The 16,297-nt window shown below is 43.8% G+C and overlaps 1 protein-coding gene across 6 annotated transcripts in view; it reads left to right on the top strand.

The window, feature by feature from the left end:
- The window catches only part of PPP2R3A (protein phosphatase 2 regulatory subunit B''alpha), a 53,339-nt gene that overhangs the window by 27,590 nt on the left and 9,452 nt on the right, over nt 1-16,297 (top strand). For all 6 annotated transcript variants that reach the window (XM_068692788.1, XM_068692790.1, XM_068692792.1 and 3 more), the window contains 9 exons: nt 509-611; nt 2,255-2,329; nt 7,392-7,478; nt 9,098-9,254; nt 11,074-11,122; nt 11,647-11,736; nt 12,985-13,160; nt 13,680-13,798; nt 15,405-15,511. In XM_068692788.1, the coding sequence (XP_068548889.1) occupies nt 509-611; nt 2,255-2,329; nt 7,392-7,478; nt 9,098-9,254; nt 11,074-11,122; nt 11,647-11,736; nt 12,985-13,160; nt 13,680-13,798; nt 15,405-15,511 (963 nt within the window). The remainder of the gene's footprint in view (nt 1-508; nt 612-2,254; nt 2,330-7,391; nt 7,479-9,097; nt 9,255-11,073; nt 11,123-11,646; nt 11,737-12,984; nt 13,161-13,679; nt 13,799-15,404; nt 15,512-16,297) is intronic.

The raw sequence follows: 16,297 nt of genomic DNA on the forward strand, positions 1-16,297 counted from the left end.
CCATGACTTCCTCTGCACAGCAGCCAGTCATGACATAATTAATAAGTGATGCTCATTCCCCTTTTGGGGAGTGATTTTTCTGGTTCAGAAGTTAGTCACTGCAGTTGGACAGCATCTTCAAATAATGAAATGTATTAAAAGATTAAATTGGGAAGCACATCTGTTACGGCATCTTATTAGGTTGGTCCTCTGGACTTCAAATGAGGTCAGTGAGCATTCTGCATTTTGAAAAGTCAGGTTACTTCCTAAGGTGCTGTGGAATCAAAATAAGAACAGTCTTCAGAAAGAAACGTCTTGCTTACCACAGTGATGGTAATGTGAAGAAAGCTCCACGGAGCAGAAGTACCTTGGTGCTGCTGAAGAAGCAAACTGATACTAGTATTGAGGTCAACTTTGCATAATACATATTGCAAGTGTATTGCATAACATGTGATAAGGCTCTGGATTATCTGGCTGTGATCTGTGATGGACGCAAAGCAGCTGGAGTAACTTTTCATCTCTCCTGCAGAATCCTACGTAACTGCCATGATGATGCATCCAGGTTCACCTACCTTGTAGCGAAGCCTAGCTGTGACTACCTTGAGCAGGAGGACTTCATCCCGCTCCTTCAGGTACATCAGCTGCTCGGCAGTGAATTGCTGGGGACAGGGAGCAGTGTTCCTTTTGTAAATGTTCTATTCTCGTGTCTTTAAATGTTTTCCAAGGATACGCAGACCTTTGGTTGAACAGCACCTGGGTGGGTTGCTTGACATTGCAATTACAATTGAATTGTTGAGCCAGGCTATCAGGTGCAATATCCCCTGGAAATCTGTGCAGAAAGTTTTGCCGTCCCAGTTGCTCTGTGTTTGCCTCTGCACCTGTTAGTACATAAATTACACTGATGATACCTTTCCTAATATTCAGGCTAAAGTCTCCTCATCCTGATTTCATTTCTTCCTGATATTCAGGCAAAACTCTATGCATCCTAATTTAATTTCTTTCTTTCCTTCCCTTTAATTCAGGTGTCATATTTTTAACAAAGCAAGTATGAAAGCAAAGTATTGTGGCCATTTAGGCAAGCACTGGATAGATTTATCTTTTTTGTAGTTTCTCTGTAAATCAGGTCCATCTGCTCCTCTGATTATCTGTTGATACTGTTTTGAAGCCATTCCATAATATTCTTAGATTTAACACACTCTATTGCCTTCTGTGCAAAACCCATGTTTTAGTTGCTTTACTGGGGAAAGATTTTGTCTGCACTGGACGTTTGTGTCTCAGACAAGTTTAACTGGGACTGACGGGTAAATTTTCTCATGTTACTTCTCACCTTTTCTCCACTGGGCGTATTGCCTTTCCTGGCTGATAGCAGCTCTGCTTCTTAGCTGCTGGCTCAGCCAAAGGCGTGTACAATCTTGTTTGTCAGTCAACCAGAGACTAGCAATATTATACCATACGACACCATCGTATTAGACGTCAAGTTAGACTGGCCAAAACCCTGGTCATATTACACCCCTAAGGGCACTGTATCTACTCTATCCCTTTGCCACATCATGGTATAAACAGAGCAAAATTCTGAACACCTCTTAAGGAGTAGAGGAGTCAGACATACCAAAATTACACAGACATTCTGATGCATATAGGACCTGAGGTGATTCATTCAAGATCTGAGCAGTTTCTTTACGTCTTTGGTCATGCATTTCTTGGCAGATTTGGCATCACGAGTGAGTGTTTGGCTTACAAAAAGCTGATCTTGAGAAAAACAAATCTCCATACATTATACAAGTAAATTTTGGAAAAGCATTGGTCACATCTGTGTGCATTCTAAGGTTCACAAGCGCTGTCATTGTTGTAGAGGACATGAAAAGCAACTTTTTTAGCCTTTCAAAGAAAATTCATTTCTGACACTTATCTCTGACAAATATTAATATCTTCAATGAATGGAAAAATGGTTTTGAAGAGATGGTTGCATGGTAATCTAATTTTTTGTCTCATTCACTAAAAATGAGTTTTCATCCTCTCACTAACTCTCTTCCTTTGTTTTTCTGTCCTTAAGTAAATCAAAATGGCCCAACAGGTGCGTATTGCCCAGAACATGTATTCTGCTTTTACTTCTAGAAGGTTCACTTTATAGATTAAAAGATATCATTTAATATTTTTTTGTTAATGCTGCAAATACTGTTTCAAAAATAAGCAAAAGTATTGGTTTGTAAACCCAGTAACATCTGAACATTAAGTAAAAGGAGAAGAAAATGTTTCATTTTATTTGCTCTTGCAGGATGTGGTAGAAACGCATCCTGGCCTGACGTTCCTGAAGGACGCTCCGGAGTTCCATTCCCGGTATATTACAACGGTAGGCTGGCTTCTTTGATCACCTGTGACACTGCTGAACCAATTCTCCTTTGTTACTTGTCATTGTTCCCATCAGCAGATCATTCAGTTACTTAAAAAACTGTGTTTTTCATATTGCTAGCAATGAGTTTTGTTAAGAACTACTTCAAAACAAAAAATTATTCAGTCTGTGTCAGTCAAGTGGTCAGTCAAAAGGGTAATGGTCATTCTTTCTGGCCTTAAGCAAATCTTTAAAAACAACTTTTGGCCTTTAATCATGATGAAGGAACATAAGAGTGGTCCTTCTTTGGTCTTCGAGAGCTGCTAAGTTACCCCTAGTTCTGCTGGACTGACCAAATATGGGAGGTCTCATGTTTGAAGATTTCTGTCATTTAGGCACGGAGAATCAGATTGTTCCATGGTACAAAGCATCTTTTATACCAATGTCCATCCCTCCTGCATCTCATGTGCCAGAAAGCCTGTCTAGTCTTTCTGAACTGCTGAGCTTTTGTGACTACTGTTTGTTGTTCTGTAGCTTTGTTCTAACGTTGCAGTAAGGACTTGTGCTTTACCTGAATAAGTTTCCAGGATTTTATTTTAAGCCTCTAACTTGTCTCATGTTGGGTATGAATATGAATAAAAGGTATAAATATAGGGTGTTTTATCTCTGCAGTGATAACAAATTCAGATAAAGAAAGGCCTAAAGAGAGCTGCCTCCTATTGGCTTGCCAGCCTCTGCGTGGGGGCCAGCTGCACCACGTGTTGGCAGCTGAGAGATTACTGGCAGGCACAAGCTTGTCCCTTTCCTGTAAAGAGCAGATGGCAGAAAAACACTCGGTTGCTCTGGGCATGTCCTGAACCATCACACTAATGTTTTATGAAAATCTTTAATAAGAAACAATTTCGAATGTCTACATGTGCTTGAATACGACAGTGAACACCGGTGTATTGTCAGCACCTTCAGTCCCCATGCAACAAGGTACCTTAAGCATAGTACCTGGTCAGAGTAGGTGTAACAATGTCCAGGAGATGATGAAGGCACACAAATGGATGAATTGCTGTAGTTTCTGGACCTCACCAGGTGCTGTGCATGCTCTGGTCTGAGAGATCAGCCATGTGAAGCTGAGGTTCTGCTTCAAGATAACTGAAGTCCAGGCTGCTACTAAGAAGAGCAACATCTGTTCCGTTCTACAACTTCCCTTGTGTCTGAATGAGGTCCTGTGTGACCACCATAAATTTGGTCAAAGAACTGTATGCTTTGTGTGTACATAAAGCTCTTCAGTGCTTCTTGATTCTGCTCATCTCCACTGTGCTTCCTTACTTCAGCTTGAGAGCCTTTAGAAACCCTTATGCACAATACTCTGACAGTGGTGGCCGTCTAAGCTTGCTCTCAGGCACCCAGGAAATGATGGTGCTGGTGTTTGAGGTGGATGGTGTGTGGCAGCAAATCTTACAAAGCTGCAGTGTCTTTCGCAGACTCCTCATGCTGGCAGGACAATGCTGTTCTGGGTGTCTGTGCTGACAGACACGTTCCTTCTGAGCTCTGTGTTTGGCCTTGGCCAGATCACTGAGTTGGAGCAGAGTCAAGACCTCAGGAGATACAGTCCACTGGGTCAGGTTGTTCCCATGTGGAGTGACAGTACGTGGCCCACTGCAGCAGTGGCTCTTCTCTCTGACACCAGGAATTCCTATTTCTCACATCTCCACCCACAGACAGTTTGGCACTTCTGTCTTTAATGTCATGAAATTCAGCATTTCCACCGGGAGGTAATGAAGGAAACAGCTTTGTCCTTGGATTTTGAGACTGCTTGGATCCTTTCAATCCCTTCAAGGTAGAGTGCCTTACACTTATAGTGACAGTGCTGTATTTGCTGCAAGAGCAGGAATTACATTTTATTTTTGTGTTGCAGATGAGGGCCATAAGGAGACACTGGCATTTGTGTTCATTGTTGGATACAGCATCGCTTGGTTGAAATCACCTGGGAGTAAGCTAACAGTCTAGTATGGATAAGATGTTTCAAATTCTTTGTTTTGCCTTTTTTTGCACCTTTTAGAGGTGCCTTTTGGATACAATAAGCGGTACTTTAATCTGCATCAGTATATGCGAGCTGTTGTATTGCCAGCATACTAAAATACTTGTGTTTTTTCAGCAGACTCCTGAAGCTGGTGAAGATGGCGCAGAATATCATGAGACATTTAATATGAAAGCTTTAAAATGCGACTTCTCCCAGAGTGTGCAAAGAAAGCTCAATGTTAGCACTGCATGCTGTTGCTGAGGCAAATAAAAATAACTTGGAAAAACTTCCTGCTTGTTGAAAAATGCTCAGCTCATGCAGTATTACCAATTTGAATGTGGAAAGTGAAGATGGCCTGCAGGGTTTAATAAAGCCTTGATTTATTTTTATTTGTTTATTTATTTATTTATTTTCCCAGAATGGTGTTGTTTCCCTTCTGTGGGAGGACTGGTGAAAAAGTCTAGAACTGACCTATCAGTGGTTTTGGACCTGAATGTAGATTACGTGCCAGGACTGGGCAGATAGGGAAGGGGCTTCCCCTTCTGAAGGCTTATGAATTTGGAATAAACAGCCTTCCACACTGGGCAGAACAGAGCCAGAGTCATGGCTTTCAGTAAGGTCAGAGCTGCTGAGCAGAATTGCTCATAGCAGCCTGCGCCTGGGGCCTGGTTTCGAAGCTCACGGTGCAGCTGCGATCACGCAGCTGTTGCTCTCCGTGAGAGACAAAACAGGGAGGCCACAGGAATTGATTTTCTGTTACAGCAGACACTGGCTGTGGCTTGAGTGTTGCAGATCGTCTCAGGCTGTGTGACAATGCCCTAGGATGTTTTCAAAATGCTTTTGTTGTTGTTGACAGCTTTGTCTTTGTAACTTGGCAAAGAGAGAAGCAATGATACTTTATACATACATAGACACTGTACTACCCACTGAAACTGGACTGTTACTTGAATAATAAAACCTGCGCTGAGTGACCAGACATGGTAAAGAAGACATTTTTGCTCTGTATGCCTGGTGTATGAGGAGAGAGCAGAAGACACATCTTTATCAATCTGATCTGATAGAAGAATGGTTTCTTGCATGTCACCAACATTGTGTTGAGATACTTTGTTGTCTTTTATTAGCCAGCCAGCAGAGGAAAAGAAAAATGTTGGTAGTTAGGGGGTCCTTTTTCTGTTGTGGGACTTTTATTTCTGAGTCCTTGAAATGGTGTGAGAAGCCTGTATCGCTGCAAACTGCTGCAGAGTTGACAGGTGTGGTACTGAGCCATGTATGAGGCAAGACACTCTTCAGCCACTGAACTCTTTGACAACCTGGAAGCAAAGGCCAAACAAAGTTCAAAAATAGTCCAGAATTGCAGTGGCTGCCAGTGGCACTGAAGAAGAATGAGACAGCTTCTTAATTGTTTAAAAGTGGAAAAGACCCCTGTCGTTACCTAGGCTGAACCCTTGCATTGCATGGGCTATAGAACATTGCTCAGTGATTGCTATAGTTAGGACGTATATTTTTTTTAGTTGAATTGACATCCAGCTTTAGAAAGACATCCATCCTTGATTGAAGATCCTGCTGTGTTTCTCTGAAAGTTGTTCTGTTGCTTAATAATTAGGAGTACTTATTAAAAAACAACAAACAAACAAACAAAAAACTCATGTCAGTCTGAAGTAGGCTGATTTCAGCTTCTAGTTTTGTATTTTAAGGGACAAAAAGTTCTCCTGCTGTCCCATACCTCCCCATATCCCTATGTAGGCTTCTAAGGAGCGGGATAGGCACCAACAGGTATCATGATGAGCTAAGTTGTCTGCTAGTTCTCTCATTTTGGGATACATTTTGAGACCTCAAATCAGTCCTGTTACTCCCAAAACTATTTGTGCTCATCAATGTTTACTGCTTCACCAATCCGTGTATTCAAAGCAGACTGTTAGGAATGATCTCATACTTGTTTCCAAATCTGTTCTGGACTAAGAACCTGTCCTCGTGTGACTGAGTCAAAACACGGCCCTTAAATGGTGATAGCCCACTCAGAACTACGCTTAGGCTCAGAAAGAAACCAGTCCCAGTCTATCTGTTAACTAGATCTAATCCCTTATTATATCCAAGTTTTGTAAAGTTAATTTTCACGCTGGAGTAGCACGTGCTATTAAGGTTTACCAAAATCCTAGGATAAAATGTCAACATGTCAGAGACATCGCAGGTTTGTTTGCATTATGTTTTGTTGACAAGTCCATAGACTTCAGTGCTGGTAGTCATTAATTTGGTTTCTAATTTATCATGTTGAAGATGTCAGAGTGGTTTGTATGATCTCGTTCACACTAAGTTTATCCTTGCATGCACTTGTTCGTACCCTTGCATTTTCCCTGCTCCATGTTGTTGATGCTTGGCCTGCTAACAAGGGGTGTACCAGGGAGGGTTCAACTTGTTCTTTAGGTCCCTGTGAGCGCTCGGCCTCATACTGAGCACTGTTCCCCTTGAGTTCTCAGGAGCGTGTGCACTCCCTACAGTGCTTTTCATCCGCTTTCCTGAGAGGTAGATCAGTGGAGGAGTTGAATGATGTAAACACATCCAAGATAAATGCAGCCAGATAATCTCTATTGATTACTTTGAGTGGAGCCACCAAGAAGATGAGGCATTGTTACAGACACAATAGGTCAGACAACACTTGCTGCTTTCATCTACATGTCCTGTTTCCTCTTCAAAAGTCCCGATTTTTTCAGAAATGCAGAACGCTATCTGTTGAGATCGTGGGAGCTGCAGTGCCTAAAGCGTGAGAAACTGTTTGAGCGATTTGTCTGCGCTTTGAACATATTACTTGACATAAATAATGCATCTGCTTGCTCAAAGATGTGAATTAAGAGCAGAGAAAATATTTGCAGAGTGGAAATGGATAATACTGTTTCAGAAATAAATGTTACTTTCAAACTGCATAGTGAATTAAGGATAACAGCATGTACAAAAAAATGGTTTTCAAAAAGAGGTCTCCTTAGGATGAGTGAATAAACCAAATAAACATTCTCTTTCAGTTCCCTAACTGCTGTGTTTAAGGACTTGGTTCAAAGAATGCTGTTTATGTTGCAGGTTATACAGAGAATATTCTACACAGTCAATCGATCCTGGTCTGGGAAGATCACTCTAACAGAGCTGAGGAAAAGCAACTTCTTGCAAGTACGTTGGTTTCTGCCTGAAGAAGATGTAGAATGCACAGGTCCCTGTGTTCCTGTTCCTGTATGCTGTGTAGTGAGGGAACTGCCTGGCTTGTAGCAAGGTGGGCCAAATGCTCGGTGCCAGAATCAGGCCAGAACTGGTGGAGGAGTTGTGCTGGAGTCGAGATTAGAGGAGTACAAGAACCAGAGCAGCTGAGAGGGTACTGGCCAGAAGATATGCCAGAAGGGTGACAGTGTGCACCCGCTTTGAAGCTACGTCGGGCAGATTGGCTCTTGGCTCCTGATCTAGCCAAAGAGGAAGGGAAGCAGGACAGCAGTGCACCTATGTTAAGTGGCTCGTGGAGCAGCCAAGAATAGCTGGTGGATTGCCTATGATCTGTGGTGGGTAGGACAGCCAATTTCCTGCCTCTCAGCTGGCAATCAGCCGCCTGACAGTTGGTCAGGCATGTTGTGCTGTGTGGTTGCAAGGCTGTGCATCTCAGGATGCACCATCCAGTTTGTACTGATTTCTAATTCTGCAGTAGGCTTCTCCAGAAAAACTGACAAATGAAGCATGGCACTTGTTACAGCCCCTGGGATGTATCAAAGCAGGGGGTGTTGGACAAAGGTTTCAGGATAAGGGTCTCTGTTCTTTGTATATTTTACCCAAAAGAGCACTGGGTTAAAATTGTACAAGGCTGCTGAGCTCCAGCCCAACCTAAAAAGCCATAAGTCTTCAGGCTGAATGGTCAAGATGAGACACAGCTAAAGCAGTGACATCTCCCTGCTGCATCCTGTTGGCCCCTTCAGACATAGTGTGCTTTCTTGAAAGCCTTGGGCATGAATTCATGCTCTGCCTCCTTTCAGACCTCTTCTGCACCACTGATCCCATCAGCCAGTAATCAGTACTCCCTTCAGTCCTGTGCCCGTCCAAGCCTCAGTGCTAGGGGAAGGACAGGCAGGGGGGTGCCACAGGTGAACATGGGACACCCTCCTGCCAGTGGGAAAGTGGAGCAGAGGGAAGGACAGAGGTAGCTGTAAAGTGGGAATGAAACAAGGATGTTGTCACTAACTGTTTCTTAATAAGATATGGTAACAAACATTCTGGTTGGAAATCTGTCCCAGTTAAAGCAGACTGATTCCTGTCAGCAACAGCCCAGGACATTCAGTGATTGCCTCCTTCCCCTGTCCAGGCGTGCACACTGGGATGTGTGCAGTGTCAGGATCAAGATATATCTCAGTTGCTGTGGAGAACTGTGGATTTGCTGTGGTAAATGGCTCCAGGAGCCTCTGGTACAGGTCAGAGATAGTTCACAAATAACGGATCCCAGCTGAGAAAGCAGTTGTGTTCTTGTTCCTCTGCATGACTCTTCACTACAGCTGAAAATTAACAGGAATTGTTCATAGGACTGGCAAAAGTATTCTACACGTATGCTAACCAGGATAGTCAAGCTAGATGCTCTGTGACTGCCTGTTAAATATCACACACAGCAACAAAATCTCCTGCAGTGGGAACGGCTACGTTTTGGATTAGCTCTCAGAGCAGTGTTCACCCAGCTTCGTTAGAGGTTGAGGGGCTTGAGCTGCTGAAATGCTTTTTTTGTCTAGGTTTAACTTCCCACTTTATTTGTACTGTTTCAGACTCTTGCTCTCCTGGAAGAAGAGGATGACATAAATCAGATCACAGATTATTTCTCCTATGAGCACTTCTATGTTATATACTGTAAATTCTGGGAGCTGGACACTGACCATGACCTTTATATCAGCCAGAAGGATCTGGCTAGGTACAGTGATCAAGGTATGCTGCCTGCAAGCTGCGGTGGGAGGAGGTGTTGCTGAAAATAGAATGCTCCTACTAAAGAGTAAAGCCTAGCTTTAATGCAGTTAATTTGATGCCTCAAAAAAAAAATTAAGTGGAGCCATCCTTCTCTTACACAAATGCTGATTTACAGACCTAGTTTTAGGGGCTTAAACACAGAGAAATGCAGTAGGTACTGTTTGCCATTTGAGTAGCTAGAGAGGGAGCTACAGTGGGTCACTGCCAGAAGGACAATCTAGAAATAATGCCCTGAAACTACCTTTTTATTTGCTGAGGGTTTTGCAGGTACTTGAACTATGGACAAGGAGGAAAAGCCCACATGAACTTTCAAGATTGCTGAAATGCAATCTTGTTGTGTATGAGAGAAATTTCAGAGGCTTCTCGGAGCTTGATGAATTTCAGTTTGCAGATGCACTCTGGAGACTGTCTCTCAAGTCCAGTCTGGAACTATTTGCCTCAAGTTGAGCAGAAGCTAAAAATTTTCAGAGGTTCGAGTGTGACGGATAAATTAATGGGATAAAAATCCACAAAGGGTTGAATAATCCAAAGGCACTTCCTCTGTGCTCTGCAAGTGGTTCGAGGCTGAAAAAGTATGCTGGTGAAGAGTCACTGAACCTGTGGTTATGGTTTGTATGGGTAGTTTGCTGGGCTAGATGGAGGCACCCAGTCAGTTTGGCTGTGTTTAAGATTGTCTGTGACCTTGGAGCATGATATATGCCCATACACTTACAGTTACAGTTCATGATTTAGTGTCTTGGACAAGAGCTCAAGCTATTGACCAGCACATTGATTGTGAAGACAAAGCTGTCTGAAACAGTTCTGTGTGGTTGCTGCGCTTTTGGGGGAAGTAGCTCTGGGACAGAGGGTCAGGCCTGGAGAAACAGGAGATCTTCGGACACCACATGTGATTTGGAGGTGCCAGGGGATAAGGTGTTGCAGTGCATTGGGCTGCAGGGGTCTGGAGGTGTGAAAATTGCCAGAAATTGCTGGAGGTCTGGGGGGGGGGACACAATGCTTTGTAGGAGCCAAGATCCTAGTGGGCTGAAACAAGGAAGAAAGAAAGGGATGTGAGAACGACAATGCTGTAGGAATGCATGTGTGTTGGAGTGGTGTGGTGGCCCGTGTCCTCCGAGTGAAGGCATTTGTGGGAAGGCCATGGGGGTTCTGGGTGAGCGTGGCAGTCACAGGGGGCAGGAGGCTGATTTGAGGCCTGAATGGGCTGAGGATGAGGAGTGCCCAGCTTCAGATAGGTGCTGCCTGAAACTTGGTCCCTTTGGGGAGGCTGGAGCGTGGGAGTGGAGTGTTTGTTACACAGGAGGCTTGGGAGCACTGCATGCTGTGGAGCTGAAGGGAGAAGGGGTGGTGTGAAGGGGAGGTGTCAGTCCCCACAGGACTGCCATACGTTGTGCTCTGCTAACAAATGTTTTGATGTGTGGGTTTTGCTTGATAGCTGAACGCCCTTTGCAGTACACGTTGAAGTAGTCTGTTTCTATCAGTCCTCCTGCAGCGAACTGGGAGCAATACTGCCCATGTGCAACAAGCCACATCCCATACAGTTACCATACTTTCAGGATATAACAGTGCTTGGTAGGATCCAAAGGCAGACACACTGGCAGTATAATCTTTGGTTTGTACAAAATGCTGTGAAACAGAGACCTGTAAAGTGGCTAGGCAGGCGGTGTAGGTAGAGCTTTCTTTTAGCAATGGAAAATTACTTCGTGTGGGTTCAGCATAAACAACTGCATGTAGTTATCCCTGTGACCTGTAGCTTCATTTTCTCTGTTTTCTTTGTTTCCAGCTTTATCGAGCAGGATTATCGAGCGAATATTCAGCGGCGCTGTGGTGAGGTGAGGAATAGTGTACTGGCTGGGAATGGAAGTGAATTTCTGTCAGGCCGATTAGAAATGCAGGATACTCTCAGATCCCACTGCTCAGTATGGTTTCCAACATGGTGCTCCGGTTGGAGCTGCGTGAAAACGGAGTGGGACTTCTGGGTATCTTTAGAAATCCCACAGGATGATCATTTACACACCTCATTGTAGAACAAACTGTCTGTAGCCGGTGGGAACATGCAGGCACTGTGTGTTTGTGCCCCACACAGCACAGAGATAGCTGGAGAGCACTAGTACAAAGCCTCCAAAAAATAAAACAGCCCAGCATTTGCTGTGGGAGGGTATACGGCAAGCGAGGTAGCAAACGCTGTGTCTGAAGGGAAGGGCAGAAGGACTGTTGCTGTAGAGTGCAAAGAATACAGGCTGAATGGGCAGTGATGTCCCATTTTCTCTCACAAATTATTCAGGGGTTTTAAAAAATGTGTTGATAACATTCTGAGTATTTAGGAGCCTTTTTTTTTTTTTCATGTGTTTTCCAGAGGAAATGAAATTCAGAAGGAAGGCCGCATGAGTTATGCTGATTTTGTGTGGCTGCTCATTTCGGAGGAAGACAAAAGGAGTGCTACAAGGTTTGACTGATTCCTGTGCCCTAATAAAATTATTAAGGAGTGCAGTTAAGTTTACTGAAACTTCTGTGACCTACTGCTTTCCACAACAGACAGCAGCTTGGGTTTCCATGATTATTAGGAAGAAAAAAACTTACTGCCAACATTTGGTCAAATCATTTGCCTTTTTTGAGGAGAAATTGCTTAAAGCAGAGTTTTCTTTTAATGTTAAGTGTCTTGGGTAGTCATCAGTCACTTCTGTTACCCAGTGTGCACAAGGTTAGTGGTGGTTTATCACTGAGGAAGTGCTTGGAGAGCAGTAGTGATCTGCAAGAAGAACTGAATTTGTTTGGTCTCCATCATGCTGCCCTACAGGTCCTGATCTCACCGACTGCAGGCAGGATGGCTCCTCACAAGGGCAGCGCCTGGCCCTTTATGCAGAAGCAGCCAGAGATGCCATCTGTCAGCACTGAGCCCCTGCTTCCCTGGGCAGAGTGCAGCTTTGTGACCAGGCGAGCTGATGGCTCAGCCAAGCTGCGAGGGCTGGCGTGTGCTGCAGTGGAGGGTCCGTGGTAGCAATAGCAGGGGCTGCAGCTCCTGGCCTACTCTTGGCTACAGGGTAACCCCTGTGAGGTCTGCCACAAATAGGAACGTTCCCTTCATGCATGTAGCAAGTGCCTAGGAAGGGGCTGTGGGGAAACCTTATGGTGTCACTGTGTAAAACCTGCCAGTGGGTCTGGTTTGTACTGCCAGTGGGAGGCTATTGTGCAGAGCTGAATTAGGTCTGCACACAGTTACTAGGAGAAGGAATTTCATGAGTAAAGATGCGAAGAACTTAACTTCTGCAGCTGCCTTAAAGCACTGCCTTTTCTATAAAGGAGCCGAGAAAATCAGTGCATACCATGCCCACCTCATCACTCACCGGGGTCACTCAGGGACAGCCAGAGTCCTGGGTTCAGGGTCGGTTGTATTCAGACAAGTTTTGCTGCTGAATTGGACAGGGACACCACGAGCTGTGTGAGCCAGTTGAGCTGCAGCACACTGGGCGCTTGCTGCAGCCACCTGGTGACACAGGTGATGAGCGTGGCTGCACTCACAAGTCACCTAAAAGGAGACTAACAGGAGGTGCTCTTGAGCATTGGCCTGTGCCCTCATCCTTCCCAAAGGGTATTTGCATTCCTGGTTTTATGCCAGCCTTTGGGCAGGAGAATTAGAGAATGGGGGTGGGGGTCGGTCACTGTGCTTTCTCTAATTCTGTCTCTTCTTTCCCAGCATTGAGTACTGGTTTCGGTGCATGGACCTGGATGGGGACGGGGTGCTCTCCATGTATGAACTGGAATACTTCTATGAGGAGCAGTGTGAACGGATGGAAGTGATGGGCATAGAACCACTGCCATTTCAGGACTTGCTGTGTCAGATGCTTGACCTTGTTAAACCAGAGAGGGAGGGTAAGTCCTGCTTAATGGGAGTTTCCATGCTCTTTGATCTATGGTGGATTGAGAAAGTAACATTACTGTGAAACCCATCTGTAGGTAGAGTCTTGTGTTAGAATCACAGGGTTGAAAGTACTGTACAGAGTAAAATCTATGGCTGTTGTGCCTTAATGTTATACATAAACAGGTTTGAAATACTTCCAAGAGAGAGACCTTGTGAATGAACTTGCTGGAACTGGAGCAACACGTCTTGTATATTCCAGCTGTGGAACGTACTGACAGCCTAGATTGTGAAACTACCACCCTCCCTCACATTCTTTCACATTTTACGTGACTGTAAAAGACCTCCGTATGTGTGTGAGATTTAGGACTAATACACACCCATGTATTAAATAATGTTAAAGTTCTTGACTGAGTTGGAAGTTTTGCAATATTACAGCATTGTAGTGTTACAAAGCTGCTACAAGACTGACCAGACCGGGTCTGGTCTCTTACTAAGGAAAAACTTAGCACAGTGTCATGTTTTTTCTGCAGGAAGAGTAACTCTGCGAGACTTGAAGAGGTGCAGAATGGCTCATGTATTTTTCAACACCTTCTTCAATTTAGAGAAATACCTGGACAACGAACAGAGGGATCCCTTTGCAGTGCAAAAGGTATAAATCACTTTTATTTCTAAATACAGGCCTTTTCAAACCCATCTTCGGAATGAAACTGGATATAGGGAAAATCCAACTGAATATAAGAAATCCTTTTTCACAGTTAGGGCAGTTATACACTGGAAGAGGTTGCCCAGAGAGGCTGTGCATGTTCTGTCCTTGGAGAATTTCAAGATGTGACTGGACAAAGCCTTGACCCTTCCCCATTGGACCTCATAACAAACCCTGATTTGACCAGAAGCTGGGAATAAAAATGTCCTGGGTATCTTCCAACCCAAATTATTCCACTATTCTACGATTTGATTGCCTTCACTGATCCTATTACACCAGCACTGATAGCACAGCACTGTGATTCTAGAGAGAATGACCTGCTGAGTTGCACTTATTCATCAGGCTGAAAGACTAGCACTAGAAAGGAACTTGGTTCCTTTAGAGCTGTGAGATCTGAAAACTTCAGATCCCAATTGTCTTTTCATGTCTCCTACAGAACTGCACTCATAAATAAATAGGCTACATGGAAAGATTTATTAAGTAGTCCGGTTGGATTCTAATCCTTAAAAGGGCATTAGCAATTTTTCAGTAGCCTAAACAGAACCAGAGACCTCCTTTACACCACAGGCGCCAAGGCAGATGAGATGCCAACTTATCTAACCACAGGTGGTAGACTAGATAGAACGCTCAGATATTGCACATTGTGCCTGGCTGCAGTCACCATCCTCTCTCCCTACCCAGCAAACATGTAAGAGGTTGTCACTTCTGTATTTTCCAGTTGTTAGTCAGACTAGTTGTAGTTCTGAGACCTGAGCTTTGTCAGTTGTTGGTGTGAAGTCCCTCCTCTCAGGTTCCCTTCACCTATCCACTGAAACCAGATAAGTACAGCTTAAAAATTTATCTTCAGAAAGCTCTTAACTGGTCAAAGTGCAGTAAAGTGGTGGGGATGCCAAAATCAACTCTGGTTCCTTCCCAGATGTTCCCACATTACCTGTAAGAAGAACTTTGTGGTTCCATAATTCTAGGCTTAAATGTATCCCAAACCAGAGCCTTTTTTTTTTTTTTTAAACTGGATCATCATAAGAGCAGGCAGGTGGGAGCAGGAGGTATTACTTATCCCCCCCATCCTACAGTAAATAGCAGAGGGCCAACTATTTACAGGGGTATTATTTTGTAACCATCTCTCAAATTTCCCCAAGCTTAGCAAACTGTCAAGAGTTCCACAAATGATCAGTTATGATTAACAATTAATTAAAGATCTTAAATTACTAAATCCCTTAACCAATTACAAAGTGCACAGATGCATGGCTTTCTGAGCTAGAGCAAAGCAAACACGCAGTTATTAATATTCAGCACTTCCGAAATGGAGAAGGCTCTGTTCGTTGGCAGTTCGGGTCACAGTCTGATCTTTGTAGACTATGTGATGTATTTTTTCTTAGTCACTTATGTGCAGATGTTAAAACACTTTAATTATGAATCTTTCAATTAACATTTTTGACTACCTGTTTCTATACAGTTGCTTCCCAGAACTGGTGCTTCACACATGACCTTATTGTAAACATAGTTGTAGAGAGGTATAGACACGGTGTGCTTCACCATCTGCTCTCTTTAGGATATTGAAAATGATGGCCCTGAACCCTCCGACTGGGACAGGTATGCTGCTGAAGAGTATGAGATTCTTGTGGCTGAGGAGTCTGGGAACGAGCAGTTACAAGAAGGGTAAGCATGGGCGTCGCACTGCACTGGGGACACGCTGCCTGGCTCCAGCTGAGGTCTGGACTCTCAGCATGGGAGCATGGCGAAGCCTGAAGTGGTTGCTCCAAAAGGCACTCTTGGTATATTTGACACAAGGGGCTTGGGACATCCTGAGTTCTTTGTGGCAGTCGTTTGAATTAGCTACACACGCTACAGATGTGAAGATAGCTGAGAAAAAGGACAAAGCCTTTTTCTTCTGGCAACCATACAAAAAAAGAGCTCAAATGACTTTTGCTAGTCTTGGGCATGTATTAATCATGCACACTATCATGGATCAGAAGCTGTAGCTCTTAGACTTATGATTGTAGTGGAAACTTTGTTTTAGTCAAATAACTTTACTTTCTGCTAGACTTTATATGCCTGTTAGTCTGTGCTCTTTATAAGCTCTTTCAACATTTTAATTCATTTACCAATTTTGTTTTGATTTTTTTTTTATTTAAAACTGTTGGTTTCTGCAATATTTACACTTATGTTTGTAAACGTCTGTAAAATTGTGGACAGACCCTCCAGCTATCCTTAGAATCAATCAATTTAGGCCGAGCAGTAGCTCAAGGAATGCCGCGTGCAAGGGCATCCCACAGTTTCCTAATGCAGGTTTGCTGTAATTATCCTTTAGACTTGTGGCTGCGGTTGTACCTTCTTGAGAGTGTTTCTCTAGAATCTCTTTATGGTTACTCTAACACACATCCAAGGAAGTAGGTTGTGCTTTCACCCCATGTTAATCTTGTGTGATTCAGAATTTTGTCCATT

This window comes from Anas acuta, chromosome 9, assembly GCF_963932015.1.
Source record: "Anas acuta chromosome 9, bAnaAcu1.1, whole genome shotgun sequence".
NCBI lineage: Eukaryota > Metazoa > Chordata > Aves > Anseriformes > Anatidae > Anas > Anas acuta.